We start from the raw sequence: 24057 nt of genomic DNA, 5'->3' as shown, positions 1-24057 counted from the left end.
CTTGGCTCAGTTGGTCTGCGGGTTCAGGATTTACCCCTCAAGCCTTGGGGAGTTTCAGCAAACAGTCTAGGCTGACACTGCAGTACTTGGGCAAAGCGAGCTGCATTGGCGTGAGGTACTGTCCTTTGGGCAAGACCTAGAACTCAGGAAGGTCCTGTCTGCCACCAAAAGAGGTAAATTTCAAGTTCTGGGTGGGGTTGTTCCAAGAAACCCACAGCACGGCAGCGACAATGGAACACACAATGGAAATTAAATTTGTAAAGTGGCTTACGTTAATAGTTCTGATGAGCTATCCTATCCTGTGACTAATTGGACAGGAATAGGTTTCCTGCAGATAGAAATAGCTTGTGTATAATTCCGTTTCTAATGGGCTCTCCACTGTCCCTGAGCCCGGGTTAGTTAGACATGCAATGGAGGTGGACAAATCAGACAAAATAATTTGTTTTTTGCCTTTCCTGTCTGCCAGCTAATCAGGGCTAAATGGGGAACTATATGTTCTAAATTGGTTCAGCTCGGGACTTGTGTAGTTCAGATCTCTGATCTTTGTAGTGGTGGAAGGGGAGAAAATGCGAGGTGGGGGAGGGAGAGGAATAGTGGTCCTCATGCCCTCTCTAGGTGAGGTGAGGCGCAGTAAAGCCTTTTCCATTCTTGTTCAGTAAACTCTAAAGATACAAGTGGCCGGATCTGCTGTGGAGCCGTCCGGTGTGGAGGGTGCTGTATAAATCCAAGTTGTTGTTGGAAGGCTGGAGAGACCAGGCCAATGCCACTTGGATAATGTTGGTGTTGGCACCTGTCTCGACACCAGAGAAACTATTTATTTTCTCTTCCCTTATCCCTCACTTCCCATATTAACCCAGGACTTCATGTCCTCTGGCCAACAGTAACACTCTAGCTACCGGCCCAGGACAAGATCAGATACTTCAGGCCAGACTTGTATTCAGACCTGCAAATCCCCAATGGTGCACTGGACAGTGCCTTAGGCCATGGAGGGAGGGAGGGGGGAGGCGAAGGAAGCTCAATGCTCGAACTTTAAAGTGTCCGTTAATATTTTAGAAGCTGGACAAGACTTTTTCCTTTTTAAGTTATAAAGTGCGGAGACCAAGGTTACCAGCGTTCTGTGGACGTGAAAGTTCTGGTTTTCAGCAGATGAGGCGAGGGATCCTGGCCTCAGAAACGTGGAGAGCTCTGTGGCTCTGACTCCACGTTGGGGGAGCATTGTGTTGTCAGGGGTGCAGTCCTTCAGATGCAACATTAAATGCTCTCCCCAGTGTCCTGGCTGACAATCCTTCCAATATTAAAAAAGATTTGTCATTCACTTCACTGTTGTTTGGGGGGGAGGGTACATTGCTGTGTACGAATTAGCTACCAAATACGCAGACACTACACTTCCTCCAGAGATGCTGCCGAGGCTCTTCACCCTTCACTCCGACTGCCACTCGCACGCCCGACAGCCAGTGTGGTGACTTGACTGAAGGCTGCTGCCTCTGCCACCTTGTATTTTGGTTCAATCTGAAATTGGTTGCAGCTTGGCATTGTCACCAGCTTCCAAGGCAGCTGCGGAGGGAATGGGAGGACAAGAGATTAGTCGTGAAAATAAGATTTATTCATCTTTTACGTGATACTCGCACAGCGCGACAGCAACTCGGGAATATGGGAGGACCCTCTCTCGACTTTCCAAACGCACACTTTTCCTTTGAGATCCATGCAGCCAACACAATGCGAATCCAGCCAGGGGGCCGTTAAATCCAACTCCCGTCTGCTTACTGAAGTGGGCATTGAAGAACCCGAAACACTGATCGGAAAAGAGAAGGGGAGTTTCTCTCGCTGTCTGGATCTTCTCTCTCCCCCCCCCCCCCCCCCCACATTCCTACCCCAGGACTTGTGGAGCCTTGTAGCATAGTGGTTAGCGCAAGCAAGAGACCTGGGTTCAATTCCCGGGCGGGGCAAAATGTTGGGGAAGTTTAATTACTCCACATGCCTCTGTTTATCTAGCAGTAAAACCCGGTTGATTGGCGGATCGCTTTTCCAGAGGATAATAAACCCTCAGAAAACCAATTGGTCACTCAATCCACGACTGTTTGTGGGACGCTGCTGTGCACAATTGGCTGCCACATTTTGCACACAAATATATAGTCAATTCACTTTACAGTCTATTTTGTTAAGAGCTTTGAGACATCTAGAAGACATGTAAAGCACTATATCAAATGCAAGGATTATTATTATTAACTGATAATTCACTTGGTCCCAGCTGTTTGCGGGCCATGCTTTGCACAAATTGCTTGCAGCATCTGCCTACAAAAAGGAACCAGGTCACGACTGCGCTTAACTTGCGAGCCATTTGTGAAACTTATTCTCTCTCTCTCTCTCACTCCTTCTCTCGCATGGGTTGAATCGAGTTTAAAGTTGTTTGTTTTGTGCTTCTGAGCAGCACTGCGCCACAGAACACAAAAACCTGAGAAGGGGAAAGCTTCATATCTGGGAGGAACCATCTCACTGTCCTCCTCCCTGTGTCCCTGACCTCAGTGATAAATCTCAGTGCTGCTTGCTGATAGAAAAAAAAACTAGCTCCCTGCCACCCTCAATCGTTCCTCAGCAGGCATCTCAGGCCAGAGTATTTTGCGTTCAACTTAAACATGGAATTATACAGCACAGAAGGAGGCCATTCGGCCAGTCGTGTCTGTGCTGGCTCTTTGAAAAGAGCTTCCCAAATCATTCCACTCCCCCACTCTCTCCCCATCGCCCTGCAAAATTGTCCTCCCCAAATAATTGTCTACTTCTCTCTTAAAAGTTGTTATCACATCGGCTTCCCTTTCAGGCAATGCATTCCAGATCCGAAATAACTCGTGAGTGTGTGAGTGATTTGTTCCCCTTCACCTCTCCGTACCTTATCAAACTTTTATGGCTACCAGCTTCATCTCCTCCACCCTAGAGAGAGAGAAAAGAACAAGGTGGACTGGTCAGACAGTGGATGTGAACAGTAGTGCTTGACACCAAAACAACAGCAGCAATTTGCATCTCACAGCACTCCTTCACTCAGGATAGCGCCTCTGAGCGCTCCACAGAGGTGGGGTTGGGGGCCGAGCAAGGGTGTGTGGGGGAGATGACCATAAGCGAGGTCGAAGAGGTAGCTGAACTGCAATAGACAGCCAGCCAGGTCAACAAGAAGGGCGGTAATCCCTTGTCATCAGTGGCCAAGCCTTCAGGTTCTCAGCCAAATGACCTGACTCAGTCGTCAATACTCTCCTAAAAGACAATTGTTTTGACTGTATTTGGATCATCTTCTTAGTCCTCTCTTCCTTTTCTCCCTTTCATAACTGCTATGGGGATTCGAGACGTTCATCCTTTCTACGCGAGATGTTGATGAAATAGCATTTATGGGCGATCAGAATTTGTAACATCAGCTGCTGCGTTGCAGAAGCCTGGAGGCTTTGCATTCAACGCTGAAAGGGCTTCTTCATCTGAACTAATCTTGTGAATGTTTCCCTTCCTCCCCTTCAATATAAAGTAATGAGGTTTAACATGTGATATTTCCTTACAAGAAAAGTCTAATGACTGGATTTCAGGGTTCAGTTACACATTTCTTACTAAATCTGTTAGAAGAAAATATTGCAAATGATACTCTTTCCTCTCCCCCTCCCCCCAAAAAATGTCAGCACCTTGGGACATCCTCTTGACGTGAAAGGTACTGTGCAAATGTAATTTGTTGTTTATTACAAAATATTTTTTAGGGATGAGCCAATAATCAAATTGTTTTCCCAACTGCTGGCCTGCCATTACATGTAGGCGTGTTGATTTGTACAGAAACTTCCCATTGATATTGCAGCTGTTTACGTAACGAAGGACACAATAGCAATTCAGTTGAAGAATGATTAATACAATTACAATGAAATGTAGCCTGTGTACCTTGGTTACGTTTTCGGCTGTTTTGAGGACGCTGTGATTACTCGTACGTTTCTTTATAACGCTATGAGTCATGGGATTTGAACAAAGACTTTTTTTAACCAAGTGTGCATAGCGATGTCAAAACTAATAGCAAAAAAGGCAAGGCCTTGCCTCAGTGCAGTGGGCAGTGGTACCCGATATGATTCTTGCAGTGCCAGAGATGACTGGCTCCCCCATTTTACAACAACTTGCATTTACATAGCACCCTCACGCAGGGTAGCGTCCCAGAGCGCTTGAGGATAGCTGAGGGGGGGTCAATCAGCACTGCGCAGTGAAACGTTTGTTTCATGGGTGGATATTCACATTTAGTGACCCAGAGTGTTAGCAGTCCAAGAGACCGTTGATCATGGGGACACAGGCTGGGCGGACATCAGAGACGGGTGAAATGGCAAGGCTTTTAGAGGGGTTTGTCTCCCAAGTTTTATAATGAGGAAACTAAAGTTTCAGCCAGGGCTCAGGGTGGGCAAAGGAGCGTTTGTCACAGAGCCATGGGGGTTAGTCGCACTCCGGGTCATTGAATACGAGTATTCAGCCACAAAACATACTTAACTGCAGATTACAGTGAAGCAATTCGGGATGTCCTTCCGCCATGAAAGGCGCAGTACAAATGTAAGGATTATTTACTGTTCTATTTTTCACTGCACTCTATAACAGCCATTTAAGTGCCTCAACCCAACTGCAGATTAAAGGATCAAAACCTTCTAACTTGAGCAAAGTAATTATTACAGATCATAGCAATGGGTGTTGTCAGCATAGCTGCTTCTAAATGCTTCAGTTTGTCCTGCAATACCAACATTCTTTCATATAAAGAATGTATGGAACCCTCTGACATACAAGACTTCACTTCCCCTCCCACCCTTTTGGAGTTATTAAAACTTTGCGCTTATTAAAACGTCACCAACCTGCCTGCTCCAGTCTATAGAGACTCATAAAAGCTAGATAAATTGCAATTTGTTGTGTGTTGTCGTTTGGTTCCATCGGTGCCTTTGCTCATTTATCACCTCAGCTCTGGAACCTGATCCTGCCCCATCTCCCAGGACATCCACTGGCACCGATTGGATTGGATTGGGTGGGAAGGAAGGGGTCTGTGGATAGCAGGAGTCGATGGCTATCTTTTCCCTCCCTTATCCAGCCACGAGTGGTACCTCAGGAAAGCAGCAAACCACACAGACAGCTTAGGCTGTACCTGCTGTCAACTACACTCTGGATAAATTTGCTCAGCCACTGAGGGAGCTCTGAGCTGCACCATTCCCAGAGATCGAGTTCGCGAGCACTGACGGCTCCTGCTTTTTGTTTTGCCTCAGAAAGAAAAATAACCGCTATGCTCAACAGTAATTACCAGCGAAATGTGTTTTTGTGTGTGTGTGGGGAGGGGGGGGGGGGATGCGATAAGGTGGTATGGAAAAAATGCAAGCCCTTTGTAAATTGAAAGAAAAGTCCTTTCCTGAAAGCACCTTGCAGAGGTCACGAGCCTCGAGGTGTCTGCACATAGAAAAAAAACATCCACTTCCTAGCGAGCCATTGTTTGGCTTTCTTTATCTCCAGCAACTTTGCTGCTGACTTTACCGTAATGCTATTAATTCATTGTGCGACACTTCCTGCCATTTACCCGCAAGAAAAAATGCAAATTGTGTTTTTTTAGGAAGTATCTGCATTCCTCAGATTTCTGCAGATCCCCCCAGTAAAGACTGGCATCACAGTGTTCACAGAACAAACTCCATTTAGTAATCTGGCCAGGAAGGTTCCCGGGGACAGACGGACAAACAGACAGACAGACGCCCGCCTGCCTGCGCCCAACACTGACTCCCCACACACTCTGACTAACTTGTGCTGTCAGAGCGCTGTCAAGGCTGTACTATATATACATATATATATCAGAAGAAATCAGCTACACGGAGAGAGAGAGAAAATCCCATAAAAAAAGGTTTGATGGTTTGGGTTGGTTGCATTAATTGGAAGCCTCGGTTTAGCGAACGTAGGCAGGAAAATTAAGTTCCCAGTTTATTCTCATCGGCTAAGGTTTTTTTTTAATGTATGAATCTCATGAGGGAAACTGATTCCTGAACGTGCATAATTCTACACAAACACACACACGCAAAGTACCATACATTATGTATAACAACTGCAGGTGGCTGCCAATTTGGAAATAACACAAGAATTTACGTGAGTCATTAATATAACACTTAAGCAGGTGCTTATGAATGATCTTGAAACTGGCTTTGAGCAATGGCATGAAGACAGCTAACACCTACTCTGTCAATGGAGTTCAACCCAGAGATACCGCCATAATATGTTGAGAATGCACTTCCTGATTCACAAGGCGTTAACTCCTAACAAACAATTTTGTGGTCAACCCTCCTGGTATGCAGAGGCAGTGGGACGAGGGGTGTGAAGGGGAAATTTCGAGACAGGCACCAGGACATATTTCTTTACCCAGAGAGCAGAGTGGAGTCACCAAGAAGGGTGGATGAGGCCAAGGACTCTGGAACCATATATATATATATATTTATATAGGAACAGGAGTAGGCCATTCAGCCCCTCGAGTCTGTTCCACCATTCCATTAGATCATACCTCAATTCCAAATGATTATTTCTCGGTTATGAAACAGCTCAATGCTGTCAGGGGCCAGGCATTAGGATGGGAATGTTGGACGGATGAGGACACATGGGCCAAAGGGCCTCCTTCATCCGAATGATTCTCGAGCTCCTCCTGGTTTCCTCATGGAATTTGGTCATAAAATAGCTGAACGTTGCCTTCCAATATCTCTCATCCATTCCCGGGAGGACAGGCACCATCAGTACTGGATCGAACTGGCCATTCAAAGAAAAAGCCAGGTCTGTACTTTATTTGGTGTCATGTGTCTCCCTACAAACCTCCCCCTCCCCCACCTCTTCACCCATCTGAAGACCTGAAACACACTGGAAACATTCACACTTACAGTTGCTGAGCACGCTCCCGGTCACACACAATGTAGTGAGCTGTAGCCAGGAAAAAGGTGCCTCCGAGGACTATGATGAAGGGGCAGAGCATGAGTGCGTAGCCCAAACTCAGGAACTCCCAGAGGTACAGGTCGGGTTTACTGTGCTGAATCACATCGGAAATCTGAAAAATAAATGGACTTATTAATACAGATTAAGATTTTACACTCGGCCGAGAGTAAACTGCGGGAATGCAAAAAAAAAGGTAATGTGGCATTCTCCCCAACCCTTCAATTCGTTTGTTAATGTTACCCCCAACGCCCTTGAAATTCCTTTTAATTAGGGCCGAAGCAGATGGCGTTTCGGAAATTGCCGCTGTTAGGAATTTGCAGGATTCATTTCCTGGCAACTGTGGTTGGATCTGCAAGTGTATTTATTCTTCCATCCACCGCCAACCACCCCCCCACCCATTTCCACCCCACACCATCAGAAACATCCCTCTCCAGCCTAACAGCCCTAGTGAGGTCTCCAATACTTACGTATTATTTACATTATTATTATCTTATTTACATTATTATTTAAATTGCTGCGCGCAATTGCCTGCCGCTCTTCACCCACGAAACACAAAGTTACTACACTTTACAGTACATTCTGTGAAGCGCTTTGAGATGTCTCAATGACGTGATAAGGCGCTCTATCAAATGCAAGGATTACTATTATTATTTATCTTAGCTGTGTGTGCGGCTATTGCTCTGCGCAACTTGACTGCCACGTTCACCAACAAATACACTTGACAGCAATTCTTTGCTTCGTGCTTGTTGAGATATTTCGATGTGACAGGCTCGCCCATCAGATTCACGGAGAATTGTCATTAAGAAACTCAAAATTGCGAGGGGTACTTACAACTCCTATTAAGTAGGGGCTGCCCGCATCGCCGAGCAGGTGAGAGGTGAAGCTCTGCAAAGCCACCGCAGTCGAACGGCGAGTGGGAATGACAACATACTGAAAGGAGAGAGACAGTGGTGAGGTTTTCCTCCGTGCTCTTCAGAGGTCCTTAGTGCTCTTCAGAAGTCCTTAATCTTACAATGATTGATTATCACGGGCAGTATTCTGTTGCAGGCAGGGTGAGGAGGGGGGAGTGGGGGAAGTTAACATAACGTGCATTGTTCACTGACCCTAAAGAACATTTTTACTCCATGCTCATCATGGGATTCCGCATTGTAAAGGAAGGAGCGATCATTTCCAGAGCACATTAAATTATCTGAGGCTTCAGATAACTTCTAAAATCTTTGTTCCGCTTTACAGCCTTGTCTTTCTTGTGCCAGGTTACAAATCGGTCGCTACTCTTTAAAAGAAGAGTTAGTGTTAGGCTTCTTGTGCTCTCTTAGTCTTCCATTACTCCTATAGCAAGTGTTGGCTTCCGACCAAGATGTGACTAAAGTCTCTGAAGGAGCACAGCAGGTTGGCTCAACCGTCAGTTGAGGGGATTCTACACTTTCTTGCTGTGAACGACAGCACAGAGCTGCCCCATTACCTACCATCAGTATGTCCGCTGTGATAGCCCAGTTCAGAAAGAGAAGCGTTTCACCAATGAATATACAGATCTGCGTGAATAGAGAGAAACCTTGGTTAGAACCTGCGAGTTCCAGCCACTAACGGACAGCTCGCTATACAATGTAACCTAACAGTACAGTAACCAGCAACTTCAGGAGGGGCAGTGGGCCCAGTCCTCATCAGTCTGGTGGACATTTAGCAAGCTTGTGACCCTCAAAGTCTCCTCAACAACTCCCCCCCCCCCCCCCCCCCCCCCAACATCCAAACATCGACCACCAACACAAGTACATCAGAAATTAAAGTCACGTTTCTTTTGAAAAAAAAGGCATCGAGGGCGAATCTTTGAACTCTGCAAGTTTTCAACTCTCGGGAATAAAACATGCCAACTAATAAGAAGATGAAAGGACGAGGGAGTTAAGATTAACTGCATTTTTTTAACATAAGGAACGGGTCCTGAAACGTTGCCCATTTACTCCCAATGTTTTCCTGTACGCCAAACAACAACAACAACAAAATTACATTTATATATTTATATAGTGCCTTTCACATCGGGAGGAGGGAGGCAGCAATTGAGGATTCAAGACGGTCCCCAATGCAACGAGCACGTGGGGAATTGGGATGTTTTTTATAATAATAATAATCCTTGCATTTGATACAGCGCGTTATCACTTCAGTAAGACGTCTCAAAGCGCTTTGGAATATGCTGTAAAGTGGATTGACTGAATTTTGTGGGCAAAACGCAGGAGCCAATTGTGCCCAGCAGCGTCCCACAAACCGCCGTGGATTGATTTTTTTTAGGGATTATTGCCCCCTGACTGAAAGCGATCCGCCAATAGATTAACAACTGGGTTTCTACTTACTGCTAGGTAAACAGTGGGGTGTGGAGTAAGGAAACTTGTCTACGTTTCACCCCATCCAGGGTCCTCTCGTTTGTGAGGTGAGCGCACTAACCACTACGCTATGGGACTCCACAATTTGCTCAGAGGCCGACATGGGCTTTCATTTAAATGGACCGGGGGAATCTCAACCCCCAGCTGAGACGATTGAGACCAGATAAAATTCTTTGAGAGGACATCAAGGTTGGCCAGCGAGGCCAATTTGGCCAGCACTCTACAGACAAGTGGCCAAATGTAAAAAAAAATGACCCATTTCTTCATTCAGCACAACTGGCAAACGTGGAGCGAGCAGAACGCAACTCGGTGAAGGCAACAGATGTGGGGACTGAAAGCCACATGGCTGAAAGCAATCCAGGTTCCCTTGAAATCTTGGACATTCATAAAAGTGCAACTCCCACACAGGACAGTAAAATCGTTTGCTTTATTTGAGACCTGAAAGGCAATTTTCTTTTATAAACAGGGCAGACTAACCAGCCCGGCCCAGGCTCTTCCCCATTCCCTTCGCTGACTGCGGCTTCAATCAAAGTTCTTGTAAATCAATCCCTGTATTTGTTTAAACTCGAGAAGGCATTCGGAGATGTTTAGTAAACCGGGTGAACACCCAAAACTTTTGAGCTAATTTGAGTTCACGCCGAACACACGCATTCCTTTCTCTCGATTAGAGCATCGCTCCACAGCCAAACAGGTTTCACTGACGCTTTGTCTTATTTCAATTGACACGATGTTGGCCTTGTTTTGCACCCAGCAAATTCTAAAGGGGCTGAGGAGGGGGAGCGAAGAGAGCGAATTTAAGAATTTCGTATCAAGGTTGAAGCGAAAACATAAGCCCGAGAAAGAAAGTATCAAGAAAGGCATTTTGTGATGGGCTGGAGACGCTGAACTGTCATTTCACGTTTGCCCTGTTCGGGTGGATGTTAAAGATCCCGCGGCTCTATTCGAAAAAGAGGAGTTTCTCTCTCCCGGTGTCCTGGCCAAAAATTCCCCCCCAGATAAAATTGGGCGATCACTCACTTCACGGCGGTGCGCAAATTTAGCTCCCTGCAAAATGCACAGTCACTAAAACTTTACAGTATTAGTTTTGTTTGAGACATCTTTGAAACGACTTGAAGTCCAGCTGGGGGGGGGGGGGGGGGAGGGAAAGGGTTAAAGAAATTTGTGAACCCAGAGGAGTCGGTGTCCCGCTCAAAATAATTTAAGAACTTTTATAAAAGCAGGAATTAAACAGGGAGCTTGGTGCCCAGATTGGAAACCTCAGTGTTTTTTTCCTGCTGCACCTCACTTACCACATGTGTGAGGATTCCAAATGCAGAGACACGGCAGTTCTAATTAAACCCACAGACTACAGTAATTGCTGCGTTTGCTGAGACTTAAACATACGCTGCGCATCTCAAAACTGCGTGCGTTACAGAGGGAGTCTCCCCTCCATCAGAAACCATTTAACTTTGAGGAAGGCGTCGTGGATGTGTGCGCGGGGCGGGGGGGGGGGAGAGGAGGGGAGGGGAGGGGAGGGGTGCTGGAGGAGAGGGAAGATGACTGTGTTCGCCACCGCTCTCTGTATCAACCCTTACTTCACTTCTGCACAGGTTTTTTCTGGGGCAGGTGGTCCCAAGTGGGTATACATTATCCAACAGGCTGGGCTGCCAAATGCTGCAGCAATTAAGTGCGTTGATTAAATGCCTTCCCCACCTGCTGCTTGTGCTGGTTTGGGGGGATGCTTCACTTGGTGAGGGAAGGCAGGCAGACAGCCAGCCAGCGAGCGAGCGAGCGAGCTCACAGCAAGGAGCAGAGCATCACTGCCAACAAAAAAAAAACACTGCAGCACTCAATCTGGGGTGAAACCTTCGGCGAGTTTCCTGACTCCACACACCTCTGTCTATCCAGCAGTAAATTGGCTGTTAGTCAATTGGCGGATCGCTTTCCGGGGTTTATAATCCCTCCAAAAAAAAACACATTTTGTCACTTAATCCACGACTGTTTGTGGGACATTGCTGTGCACAATTGGCTGCTATGTTTTGCCCACAAAATACACAGTCACTCCACTTTACACTATATTCTGTGCAGCGCTTTGAGACATCTGAATGACGTGATAAGGCACTGTATCGAATGCAAGGGTTATTATTACAAAGGTTTTGGGCAAGTGAAACATAGGTCTCGGCGAGCTCATAAATCATTCTCGCCCCCCCCGCCCCCCAATCACACAGGAGCCTTTTCAAACAGAGTGGGAGGTGGGGGAAGGAGCAGTGTTTCGATGGCTGCACACTTACATAAGCTCCGAGGATGCTGAAGCGAGCGAAGACGAAGATGAGGCTGATGAAGATGGAGGAGCTGAGCATCCCGAAGGCACAGACCAGGGGGTCGGAGCGAGCGGTTTTAGTCCTGTACCATCTGGTGGCCGCCACGCCCAGGATCAGCCCCAGGAACCCAGTGATACATGTGATGATCCCAAATATCAGACTGCGGAGAGATGGTAAAGCATTTTTGAGGCTCTCCTCGCGAACCTTTCCTTCCCAAGTATCATTCCGCCCCTTTCCCGAATTGTCCCTTCCTGAACTTTGTCCCAATCCGTTGACCACTGTAACTCCCTCCGCTCAGCGGGCTCTGGCCGTGACCCTGTCCTGCCCACCACAGCATCGGCAATCAGGCCTTCAGCCTTCGGAACTCCATCCCACAGTCCCCCCGCCTCGCCCCCCTCTTGCTCCTCAAGACCCGTCTCAAGACCCTCCTGTTCGACACCACCTTCAATCACCCTCCTACAGTCACCGTCCCTTGTCCTCCACCCTTCCTGATCCCAACCCTCAGTTTAGGGGCAAATCCCGGTGTGATAGACCCTATAATCATATAGATGTCATTTGTTGTTGTTGTACCTGTCTCTGCCACTGCAGGGCTCCCTGGTGCAGGGCTCGATGTGCTTCTGTACCACCTCAGCCCGGAACAGGTACAGCGGGATCCACATACCCAGCACCCCCGTCGCAAATGCCACCGAGGCAGAAGCCAGAGATAGGAAGACAAAGCTTGGACTGTGTGAGAGAGAGAGAGAGAGAGAGAGGATCAATCCCAGTGAATTTTCCAGCCAAATTTCCCACCTTATCTCAATGGGACAAGTTATCGTAGCGTATTGGTTCGAGCGTTTGCTTTGCAAGCGAGAGGACCCGGGTTCGATTCCCGGGCAGGGCGAAACATTGAGCAAGTTTCCTCACTCCACACACACGCCTCTGTGTACCTCGCAGTAAGTAGGAGTTGTTAGTCGATTGGCGGATTGCTTTCCGGGGGTAATAATCCCTCGAAAAAAACTTTGTGGGACGCTGCTGTGCGCAATTGGCTGCCGAGTTTCGCTCACAAAACACACAGTCAATTCACTTTACGGTATATTCTGTGAAACGGTTTGAGACGTCTCGAAGACATGATGAGACGCTGCATTAAGTGCCAGGATTATTTATTATAGGAAACAGAAATGCCGTGTTTTCGAGTCCTGAGGAGGACTTACATTTTGATGACGGCCTTCATGTCTCGGCTCCACGAGGTGCCGGCTCTCAGTTTCACGGTGTGCTGGTCGGCAGCTCCTCGCTTCGGCTCCGGCACCAGGAGGATGATGAGGGTCCCAGCAGTGAGGCCCATGGCCGGGGTCACCTGTGTGCACAGAAGAAACGTTAATATTTTGCCGCAGCCAAATGGCAGAGACGTCACCAACTGCCGCTGGAAAACATTTGTTGCTCTCAAAAACAACAACAACATGAGTTTCTCTCTCTCCCGGTGTCCTATCCGACATTCCCCCTCCAGGTAAAATTGCTCGGCACCTCCGACAATGCAACAACCCCCCAGCACTGCAGTGGAAGCGTCATCTTAGACTGTGTGATTCCAAGCCCCGAGGTGGGGGTGGGCTTGAACCCACAACCCTCTGACTCGGAGGCGAAAGAGAGAGAGAGAGAGAGGGAGCGCTACCCATTGCGCCAGGCTGACCCACAACAGAGAGAAAGAATTGCATTTCACAATTAAATCAAATGACCCTGTACTCATTTGTTCCCTACTAATAAAATGCATCAAGCGGAGAGACAGTATTTTCCCTCCCATCCTCCCTCCCTCTCTAACTCGCTCGATCCCCAGACTCTCAGCAGATGAAGGCCTTCACTAGGTCCACAACGGGCCTGAGTTTGCTCGGGGTAACGAACAATCCAGCAGCCAAACGGGGATCGAGGCTATTGCACAGGAAGGAACATTTATATCCTTTGTCAGGATTTGTTTTGGCCAAAGGTTTGGCCAAATCGTGTGTTCAGTGACTGCGAGGAGGTCAGTAAACAGCTTCACAAGAGATCACCGGTTCAAACCCTCCACCAAAGCAGCCTTGGGCTCACCCGCCGATAATCTATCCCGTGCCTCGCAGCACAGCGGGAGAGCGGAGACTGGGAAATCAGCGGGAAATGGGAGTATCGGGCGGGACTTTCCTGTGAAGGAGCCGTCTCAGCCTTGTTTGCCCTGTGCCTGGGGGGGTGGGGTCAGAATATCGGGGAATGGTGGTCCACTGCTGGCCTGTTCGGGCCCGGAACAAAGCGGGAATAAAGATGGGATCAGAAGGGGCTCGGTGTTTAATGTCATCTGAAGTGACGACAACTCAGACAATGCGCCCTCTCTCCCCAACTCCTCTTCTCCCTCCCCATCCTCCTCTCCGCACCCCCCATACCCCTCCACCCCTGCACCAAACACGGCGTTGAAGCGTCAGCCTGGACTGTGAGTTGATGGCAACTGAACAGCGCCATCGAAAAACAATTCAGGTCTAAATAATAATCCGATAATAATCCTCGCATTCGATGTAGCGCCTTATCACGTCTTCGAGATGTCCCAACGCACTTCAGCCCGGCTCCTCGCTGCTGCACCGCTCACATCCCAGCAATGTAGGTCGCACAAGCAGCTTATGAGCAGCCAGGATGCGGGATGCTAAAAGCGGAAGGAAGGTGACCTCCTTTGGAAGATACATCTCCTCCGCCAGGAGAGAAATAAAAGAAGTTCTCACCCGGAGAGCCCAGTGCCAGTCACCAGCCGCCTGCGTCACACTCGAGCCCAGGATGTAGCCCAACCCGCTGCAGGAAAAACAATCGACAAAGATTAGCCACGGCAATAATCATAATAATCCTCGCATTCAATACAGCTCCTTATCCCGTCGTTGAGGCGTCTCAAAGCGCTTTACAAAATAGACTGTAAAGATGAGTGACTGTATTTTGTGGGAGAAACCCGGCAGCCAATTGCACACAGCAGTGTCCCCACACACAGTCAGCAGTGTCCACACACAGTCGTGGATTGAAGTGACCAAATTATTATTACCTTTTATTTAGTTTTGATGGGATTATTAGCCCCAGGAAGTGATCCGCCAATCGACTAACCACCAGGTTCCTACCTATTGCTGGGTAAACAGAGGCGTGTGGAGTAAGGAAACTTGCCTGAGCTTTTGCCCTGCCTGGGAATCGAACCAGAGTCCTCTCGCTTGTGAGGCAAACATGCTAACCACTACACGACAGGACTGCTTTACTGAAATCAACCTCCATTTAGACCTATTTAAATCCTCTCCCCAGACAGAGGGAGAGAGAAGACAGCATGTGGGGGAGGGGTTTGGTGGGGGAGGACAGGAAAATATTGATGCAGGAAAAACTTGTTATAATTGTGTTGGGGAGGGGGGAGAAGACGTGCGTTGGGTGACCTACTTGGTATCTGTGTTTTAAGCGTCGCAGAAAGATCCAAACGTAAAAACAGATCTTTCAAAAATAAGTGTTTCCAGGCCGGGACTGCGAGCGCTATGTAGTTTTAACTGGTTAGACACCAGCAACTACCCCCAATGCACACTCTGGGGTCCCCCCCCAGCCTTGGCTCTTGCCAATCTGCGTCTAATACTCTGGAATTAGGTAAGCGGGATTCTTCCCTCCGGGGAGTCCCTCCAGCATTCCATTCCAACAATCTATCTCTGGGATTTCCAATGTGTAAGTGGGACGTATGGAAATCTCAGTTTGGTTTGGAGACTCTTAAGCAACGGTGATGGGTTTCCGTATGTGTCAGACACCCGGGCTGAGCTCAAAAAAACCTCTACAGGTGAGAGACGCAGACCGTACCTGCCAAGAGGGATGGCGAGGTAGAAGAAGCACAACATGCAGGTGCGGGTGTCTTTGGTGAACATGTCCGCAATCATGGTGGGAGCGATGGTGGAGTAACTGGCTTCTCCAAATCCCACCAGCGCCCGGGTGAAGAGGAGCAGCCAGAAGTTCTAGGGAAAAGGCAAAAAAACACACAATAATAATAATTACAGTATAATAATTATAATGTCACATTAATATAATAATAACAATAATTCTTGTATTTGATTCCAAACAAATGGAAATTTCCAGCATATGAAAAACTTCTGGCATCTGTGACTCGGGCTCTCTCCCTCGGTCTGTTTCCTCGTTCCTCTCCATCTCTCTGCCCATTTCCCCTCAACACCCTTCCTCTTCTCCTCCTGCCCCTCTCTCCTCTCCCCCCTGGCCCCCCGTCCTCTCCACTCTCCCCCGCCCCCTTCTCCTCTCCCCTTGCCCCCTCTCCTCTCTCCTCTCCCCTCAGCCCCTCTGCTGTCCCCCCGCCCCCCTCTCCTTCTCTCCCCGCCCCCCCTCTCCTCCTCCTGCCCCCTTTCCAGTCTGCTCCCCCCACTCCCCTGACCCCTGGTCACTCACTCACCGGTTTGGTGATGAAGGAGCTGGTGATGGTGACGGCCGACCAGAAGAAGATCCCACAGCTCAGGATGAACTTCCTGTTGAAGCGGTCGCCCAGAAAACCAAAGATCGGTGTGGCAACCATGAAGCTGAAGATAAAGACTAGGAAATAAGCAGAGAGAGACTTCAGCAGCAGGTCACTGGCCTGAGCCCGTGTTCAGTGATGGCCGTCAGACTCTGGCAGGATCCAGGAAGGTAATTCCTTACAAATTAAATTATTTCCTCTCACTTTCCAGATCGGTGCTGGGCACAGAATCGCGGCAGAAGGACATTAACAACAATATAATAATAATCCTTGCATTTGATACAGCGCCCGATCGCGTCTTCGAGACGTCTCAAAGCGCTTCACAGGATATATACTGTAAAGTGAATTGACTGTATGTTTTGTGGGCAAAAGGATGTGGGTTCGAGCCCCACATGGGGATGACTCACTGGGTGGGGGGGGATGCCGCACTGTCAGCCAACAATATCCCACAACGGCCATAAAGTGAACGAGCAATTTTATTTGGGGGGATTGTCGGCCACAACACTCCGAGAGAGAGAGAAACTCCTTTCTCTTTATGAACAGCGTTGGGTAAACGTTTCACCGAAACCCCCCCAACCCCACCCCAAGCCCCACTTTCTGTCTCCGAGGCAAGAGTTGGAGTTGAGCTACAGATCACCCATGATCTAATAGAATGATTGAGAGGCTGAATGGCCTCCTCCTGTTCCTATGTTCCTAAGAAAGCTGCCAACTGAGCCAGGCTGACACACAGCGCTGCGATGGGAAGGCTGTTGGTCTGCGAATTTCATCCGGACAAAAAAGATCAAAAGTCTGAAAGGCCTTCATCACCCTCAACCTCTCAGATTATCTTTATTGCAGGAAGACTCTCGTTAAACAACAAAAGGGAAAATACTTGTGCTGGGTGCGTGCGGGAGGGCGAGAGGGAAGGGCGACTTAATAGCAATTAAGCAGATAAAAGAACCCACATGAAAAGAAAATTAATGAAAGCAAAGGCTCATTCCTTCTGATTCCTTCAAGACGTCAACTTTCACATTCCTTCATGTTGACGTCTCTCCTCCGTGATCCCCATTCGTTTAAACCCCGACATTCGAGGAGGGATTGGGACAGGACGGCGGTGGGGGGAGTGGAGGGAGATGCGTTCACTAACTCAGGGTGAGCCTGTTTGTCATTCCACTACACCTCGCTCTCGCCACCGAGCTCAGAAACTGCCTTGAGACAACTACCCACGATCGGCCCCAACTAAAATATTCATCCGGTGGGAAACCACATTGGCCCCTGGGTGGTCACACACTGGCCCCTGGGCAGCAGGTTTAAGCTCTATGTCAGGCTCTGAGCTAACACTCTAGGTTGATGTTCCTTTGACTAAGATGCTGCCCATCAGGTGAGAGGTTGGGTTGAGGTCCCGTCTGCCTGTTTCAGGCGGTACGTTCAATATTCCTTAAAGCCAATAATCCACCTGGCCAACACTCCCACCCCACCCACCACACACACAGATAAAATTGGTCACTGACTTCACGGCTGCTAATTAGCTGATGCCCTACACATACAGTCACAACACTTGACTTGGCAGCACTTTGAGGTGTGTCAGTGTAATAGGCACTGCGTCAGATGCAAGGGGTGTATGTAAGCATTGCCTGTGTGTGTGTGTCTGTGTGCACAGGCATGTATGTGCGCGCCTATATGTGCAAAGGTGTACACGTGTATGTGCGCATCTGTGTGCACAGGTTTGTGTGTGCATGTGTAACTCCATACTTGTGTGTTCGGGAACAGGTGTGTGTGTGAGTGTGGGCACAGGTGTGTGTGCGTAAATCACAGAGGGGAGGAAAGGAGACTCACAGGGTCAGAATGTGCCCACAGGAGTGGGGGGAGCTGTGAGCTATTTGTGATCTATTATCCGCAAATTATTATCTATAAATAAAAATAAAAATAATAATAATAATGCGGTCACTCAATCCACGGGAGGGTAAACGAGTCTGAGGGTCTGTACGGTTGCTGTCTGGCTACGTGACCGCAGTGAGTGGCTCGATCCCGGTTTCCATACAATAACGAGACAGCAACGCCACGCAAAACAGGAAGGGCTTTGTGTAACTTTCCCTGGTGTTTCCTTCCTGTGTTTACTCCTCGTACACATTCCATGCCTGTTTACAGGAAGCTAACCAGATTAGCCGTAGAGTTAGCCGGGCAGTAACCACAGCAGTTGGACAGTCAAAGTGAGGCCTGCATCCTGTCCACCTCCTCAAGAAGAGGACACCATAGCCCAAGCTGACACTCCAGCGCAGTACTTGGAGGGATGGAGCGATGCCTCATTGGAGATCCCGTGCTTCAAAGGGACCTCAAACTCACAAAATACACTTTCCTGCTAAGTACAACATGTTTCACCCACAAAATACACAGTCACTCCACTTTACAATATATTCTGTGAAGCGCTGTGAGATGTCTCAACAACGTGATATGGCGCTCTATCAAATGCAAGGATCACTATTTCCCTGCTCTCTCCCCATCGTGTCTATGCTGGGGCTCGCTCCCCCACTGGAGCTCTCTACTCTAACCCCATTCCCTGCTCTCTCCCCATCGTGTCTGTGCTGGGGCTCACTCCCCCACTGGAGCTCTCTACTCTAACCCCATTCCCTGCTCTCTCCCCATCGTGTCAGTGCTGGTGCTCGCTCCCCCACTGGAGCTCTCTACTCTAACCCCATTCCCTGCTCTTTCTCCGCACCTTGTTATTTAAGCGAGGGAATTTCCATGCTGAGTGAGTAATGGAATCCTTGCCTTCCGAAGGATTCCCAGAAATTAGGAAACAGATGTGCCTCCACTCCTCACCAACACCTCAACGTATTCCGGGATTCCGGGGGGAATAATCACTGGTTGAAAGTCTGTCAGAGAGGGAAGTTGCTCCACATTATAAGTGAAAAAAAGCTTCCCTTCTGGACAGTTTTATTTGTTATAAATGGATTTGACTGCGACAGACAGATTTACAACGTGCAACTGAGCCGGTCCCCTGATCTGGTCACTTAACACAGTCAACGCCTCAAAAAGAGACACATTGGGTTCATTCCAACCCCAGTGTGTGGCAGCAGCCCTGTCCGTCAGACTCTGCAAGTGTGGGTTAAAGGGTTTGGGACGAGGTGGTCGAGGGAGGGAGGGGGGAAAACTAGAGACCCCCAATTTCTTTACATCCTTACAATAAGTTACCGCTGCTGAAACAATAAGTTCATTTCTTTGTTCATTTCTTAATTAAAACAAACAACAATCCTCCCGTTCGAATTACAGAGGCTTTCACATCGAGAGGACATCCCAATGCGTGTCACAGGATATGTTACTGTAAACTTGGTGACAGAGGCCAATTTTTGCAACATCCTTCCTCGCAAAGTGTCCGATCTCCCTCTCCAATACCTCCATTCACTCGAATCCATGGCCTCTGAGGCCGTCTACATTCAACACTTCAACTCACAAACGCTCTTTCTGCTCATTGTGCCTCGGTCACTCCCTCCCTCCATTTCTCCCTCTCTCCCTCCCTCACTCCCTCTCTCCTTTCCTCTCTCTCTCTCTCTCTCTCTCTCTCTCCTTCCCGCCCTCTCTCCTGGATGTAATGTTAATACAGAGATACAGTATCAGGTCATGTCAGGCCTCTCACAGTGTGTATTTTACTGTAAGCTTTCACAAAAGGCTGAGATCAGCATCTGGAAGTGGCTGTTGCACCAGTCTGTCGGGAGAGCGTTGATGTCTCATTGTGATTGCTTTGTTTTGGTGAATGCGAGAGAGGGAGAGCTGTCGGTCGTCAGTCAGTCAGTCAGTCGGTCAGTGCGCTTGTTGGCAGCTCTCTCCTCACGCATCCACAACTGTTTGCGGGACGTTGCTGCGTGCAATTGGCTGCCGCGTTTCACCCGCAAATTACACGGTCAATCCACTTTACAGCACACCCTGGGAAGCGCTTTGAGACGTCTCAACGATGAGCTAAGGCGCTAGATCAAATGCAAGGATTATTATTATCATTATTAAAATAATACCAGACGATATACTGCAGGATGGCCTTTGGCACAGAAGGTCTGTGGTCTGTTAGGAGCCACAGGCAAACCCGCTTGTGTCTTGGACAAGGGGTGGACCGTGTATTAAGTTAGGAAGGGCAAGAGTTGATTTCCCCCCCCCCAACCCAGCCCCCTCCCCCGCACTGCAATGTACAATCCAAAGAAAAACCTTCCAATATTTTTAACCATTGCTTTGTGAAATGGGACTGACTGACTGGGAGCATTGCTCATTAAAACAGAGCCGCCTGATCGAGCTTTTACCCTGGAGTGAAGAGAGTGGCCTCTGCTGTGACCCAAAACCTGGCTCCAGAGACACTTCAGGCTCAACAAGAACAACAACAACAAACTGCATGTACACGTCGGGAGGACATGCCAAGGGGGTAGGAGGATGGCTGAAGGTGCAGGCGAAGAGGAGGGTCTTGAGACGAGCCTTGAATGAGGTAAGGGAAGGGAAGGGAGCGAGGTGAAGGGGATGTAGGATGGAGTTCCAAGAATTGGACGACTAAGATCATTATGTGAGAGTATTGTGTGTTTATAGACTCGGGTCCTCTGTAAAGACTATGACTAGCACAGACTGTGTCTCAAGGTGCCCTAGAACCCGGAGAGTATGATAAATGGGATTGTCAGGAGCCTTAGTTGGCGCTGAGATCTATTTAAATGGCAATGATAAAACCACATGCTCAGAAATCTATAGCAATTAAAGAGATTTGAGTGAATCTCAGAGCCAAGGCTCTTGCATTCGCGAGTTCCAAACCGCCAGCGCCCCCCAAACCAGCCAGGACATCACTGTTGCTGGTCGCAAATCGGCTGTCGCTCTCACCCACAAACACACAGTCACTGCACTCCGCAATCTTGTGAAGCACTTTGAGATGCCTCAACGTTGTGATAAGGTGTTAGATTAAATGGAACAATTAAATGTCCAGGGCTACGGGGAAAGAGCGGGGGAGAATGGCATTCATTTGGATAGCTCTTTTAAAGAGCCGGCACAGACACAATGGGCCGAATGGCCTCCTTCTGTGCTGTAAGATAATAATAATAATCCTTGCATTTGATATAGTGCCTTTGGACGTCCTCCTGGCGTGAAAGATGCTATACAAATGTAATTTGTTGTTGTAATTTGTTGTTATAACGTCTTCAAGACGTCTCAAAGCACTTCACAGAATATACTGTAAAGTGAATTGACTGTATATTTTGTGGACGAAAGACGGCAGCCAATTGAACACAGACAGCAGTGTCCCATATATAGTCGTGGATTGAGTAACCAAATTATTATTGTTGGTTATTTAATTTTGAAGGGATTATAACTCCCGGAAAAGAGATCCCCCCAAGAGACTAACAACCGGATTCTTACTTACTGCCAGGTAAACAGAGGCGTGTGTGCAGAGTAAGGAAACTTGCCTAAGATTTCGCCCTGACCTATCCAGGATTCTAACCCAGGTCCTCTCGCTAGATTCTATGATTGTAAATATTAATTATTATTATTGCCGTATCCCAGCCCAGACCCCACTTGCCCCCCGAGCAGCGAGCAGTGTGTGTCACTTACCCGTGGGCAGCAATCCTGACTTGCTGTCGCTGACCTCAAAGTGTCGTTGGATGTCTGCCAGTACACCTGGGAGTGATCAGGGGACACAGCGAGAGAGAGAGAATAAGGGGAGAGAGAGAGAGTAAAGGGAGGGGGAAAGAAAGAGGAAAACACAGATTAATTTATGCTCATTTATGATCAATACAATCTCATTTCTCTCCGTGCACCATCAATGCTTCAAGATGTCCTCCCGACGTGAAAGGCGCTAAACAAATGTAATTTGTTTTACTTGTTGTGGTGGTGAGGAGACCAGGGAATGAAGTGTAGAGTTTCTGACATTGTATTTTAGACAAAGAGAAGCGTCTTTCTTACATTCTGGGATTTCTCACTGTCAGCCAATGCCTCAAAGTGACTGAGACTCCGCCCTGGGTGATAAAGAATCTTTATGTACACGGGCTCCGGGTCAGAGCCGGGAGTCTGAGCGCGAGCGGGAGGGAGAAGGACAGGAATCTCTTCCGTTAAACCGAGCTCCCGTCTGCGCCCGGTTCAGGCGGACATTAAAGATCCAGCGGCAACTGTTGGAAAAGAGATGGGAGTTTCTCTCTCTCTCTCCCTCTCTCTCCCTGGCCAACAATTCTACGAACATGATTCATGTTCATCCCCTGGCGGGTTCATCAGCATAACTTACTGCTCACCGAGTTTGCCCGGGAAAATACACCTTGACCAAACCTGTTCTACAACAGACTACCATGGGCACTTAGCACAAGGAGACCGGCGATGGCCTGGGTCATGGCGGAAGAAAACAATTGAAAAGCGAGAGGTAGAGCCAGGATTCCGCCCAGTAGGGAGGGCACCGGGAAAGCTTTAGCTGCTAATCAGAACCATTATGGGCAAAAATCACTTTCCAAAGAGGAAATGTGGCTTAATAGCAAACGCCAACACAAACACCCAATCTATCTGCAGGAAGCTGCAGATTCAGCAGAACCTCAGGGAATCCTGATCCCAGAGTTTTTAAATTGGGAACAATCGGCCGAATTACTGAACTGGATCCGGGAATCCTTACTGAACGTATTGAGGTATCGGAACATTCAATCAGCTGTCAGCTCGGCTCAGTGGTAGCGCTTTCGCCTCTGGAGGTCAGAAGGTTGTGGGTTCAAGCCTCACATTGGGACTTGGAATCACATAGTCTAAGCTGACGCTCCAATGCAGTACTGGGGGGTGTGCTGCATTGTCGGAGGTGCCGTCCATCAGACAAGATGTTAAACCGAGGTGTCCTACCTGCCTGTTCAGGTCTACGTCACAGAAATAAGAGTAGACCATTCAGTCCCTCGAGCCTGTTCCACCATTATATTAGATCATGGCTGATCTGTACCTCAACTGCAATTACCCGCCCTTTCCCCGTATCTCTTGATACGCTGATCTGACAAACGACTACCCACCTCAGTCTGCACAATGTGAATGGATGCAGCCAGAATCCACAGCCTTCTGGGGGAGAGAGTTCCAAATTTCCATTACCCTTTGGGTGAAAAACTACCTCCTGATTTCACTCCTAAATCCCATGGCACTATTCGGAAAGAGAAGGAGGTTTCTCTCTCTTAGTGTCCTGGTCAACAATCCCCCAAGGATAAATTGGTTGCTGTTTGTGGGACGTTGCCGTCCACAAGGACATAAACATTACTGAACTGAAGACAGTGAAAAGCAGAGGGAGCTGCCGGGGAATGCAATCTAATTGATGGCACAGGCACTGGCCAGGGTTTTGCAGGAAGGGATTGATTAAGACACAGTATATTGTCAGATTATATCGCGACACTGGGATGAAATGTTAATTCAATCATCTGCAGTCATATTAAAAAAAGATTTTCAGGAGGGGGTGGGCACAGGGAAGCTTGAATTTATATATATATCTATTGTATAAAAAAGACTCGCTTTGAAATTCTATTGCTTTCCATTATGTTGAGTGAAAAATAAAAACAGCTTGTGTGTGACTGTGTCTATGGGTGGGGGGGGTGGTGGTGTATGTGAGTGGGGGGGAAGGGTTTGTGAGGGGGCAGTGTGTGTGGCGAGGGGGGAGTATGTGTGGGGGGGGGGAGTGTGTGTGTGTGGGGGGGGGGGAATGTGTGGGGGGGGTGGGCGAGTGTTGGAGGCTGTCTCTGTGTGGGGAGGGGGTAGTATGTGTGTGTGTTAAGCGCCCTGGGACGCCTTGTGTGAGGGGCGCTATATAAACACAAGTTGCTGTGTTGGGTGGGGATGGAGGAGACCGATATCCACATCCCACCAAACATTTTTGTTTCCAGGGAACCAAAGCGCTGGGATAATTTAATAATTGCATGAGAATTCTGGTGGAAAGCATGAATAAAATATTACAAAGAAAGGCCCAGTGAGAGGATTCCAATCATTGAGATAAGGAACGGTTTATGGTTTCCTGTCGTCTCTTTTGTCTTTGGAGCTCAGGGAGATGATAAGATTTTGG

General features: G+C 48.2%; 1 protein-coding gene across 1 annotated transcript in view; it reads right to left on the bottom strand.

Moving 5' to 3' along the window:
• Positions 1 to 1323: 1323 nt before the first annotated feature.
• The window catches only part of LOC103186893 (protein spinster homolog 2), a 27163-nt gene continuing 4429 nt past the window's right edge, over positions 1324 to 24057 (bottom strand). The window contains exons 2-13 of the mRNA XM_042338722.1: positions 21609 to 21674; positions 16002 to 16138; positions 15404 to 15555; positions 14317 to 14383; positions 12796 to 12938; positions 12176 to 12328; positions 11576 to 11765; positions 8400 to 8465; positions 7765 to 7863; positions 6882 to 7045; positions 2885 to 2925; positions 1324 to 1554 (exon numbers count right to left, since the gene is read on the bottom strand). Coding sequence (XP_042194656.1) covers positions 2889 to 2925; positions 6882 to 7045; positions 7765 to 7863; positions 8400 to 8465; positions 11576 to 11765; positions 12176 to 12328; positions 12796 to 12938; positions 14317 to 14383; positions 15404 to 15555; positions 16002 to 16138; positions 21609 to 21674 — 1274 coding nt within the window. The 3' untranslated portion in view covers positions 1324 to 1554; positions 2885 to 2888. The remainder of the gene's footprint in view (positions 1555 to 2884; positions 2926 to 6881; positions 7046 to 7764; positions 7864 to 8399; positions 8466 to 11575; positions 11766 to 12175; positions 12329 to 12795; positions 12939 to 14316; positions 14384 to 15403; positions 15556 to 16001; positions 16139 to 21608; positions 21675 to 24057) is intronic.

Source organism: Callorhinchus milii, unplaced genomic scaffold (genome assembly GCF_018977255.1).
Source record: "Callorhinchus milii isolate IMCB2004 unplaced genomic scaffold, IMCB_Cmil_1.0 Scaffold10, whole genome shotgun sequence".
In the NCBI taxonomy this organism is placed as follows: domain Eukaryota; kingdom Metazoa; phylum Chordata; class Chondrichthyes; order Chimaeriformes; family Callorhinchidae; genus Callorhinchus; species Callorhinchus milii.
Note: the sequence above shows the minus strand (reverse complement) of the source record. Positions and strands in the feature narration are given on the sequence as shown.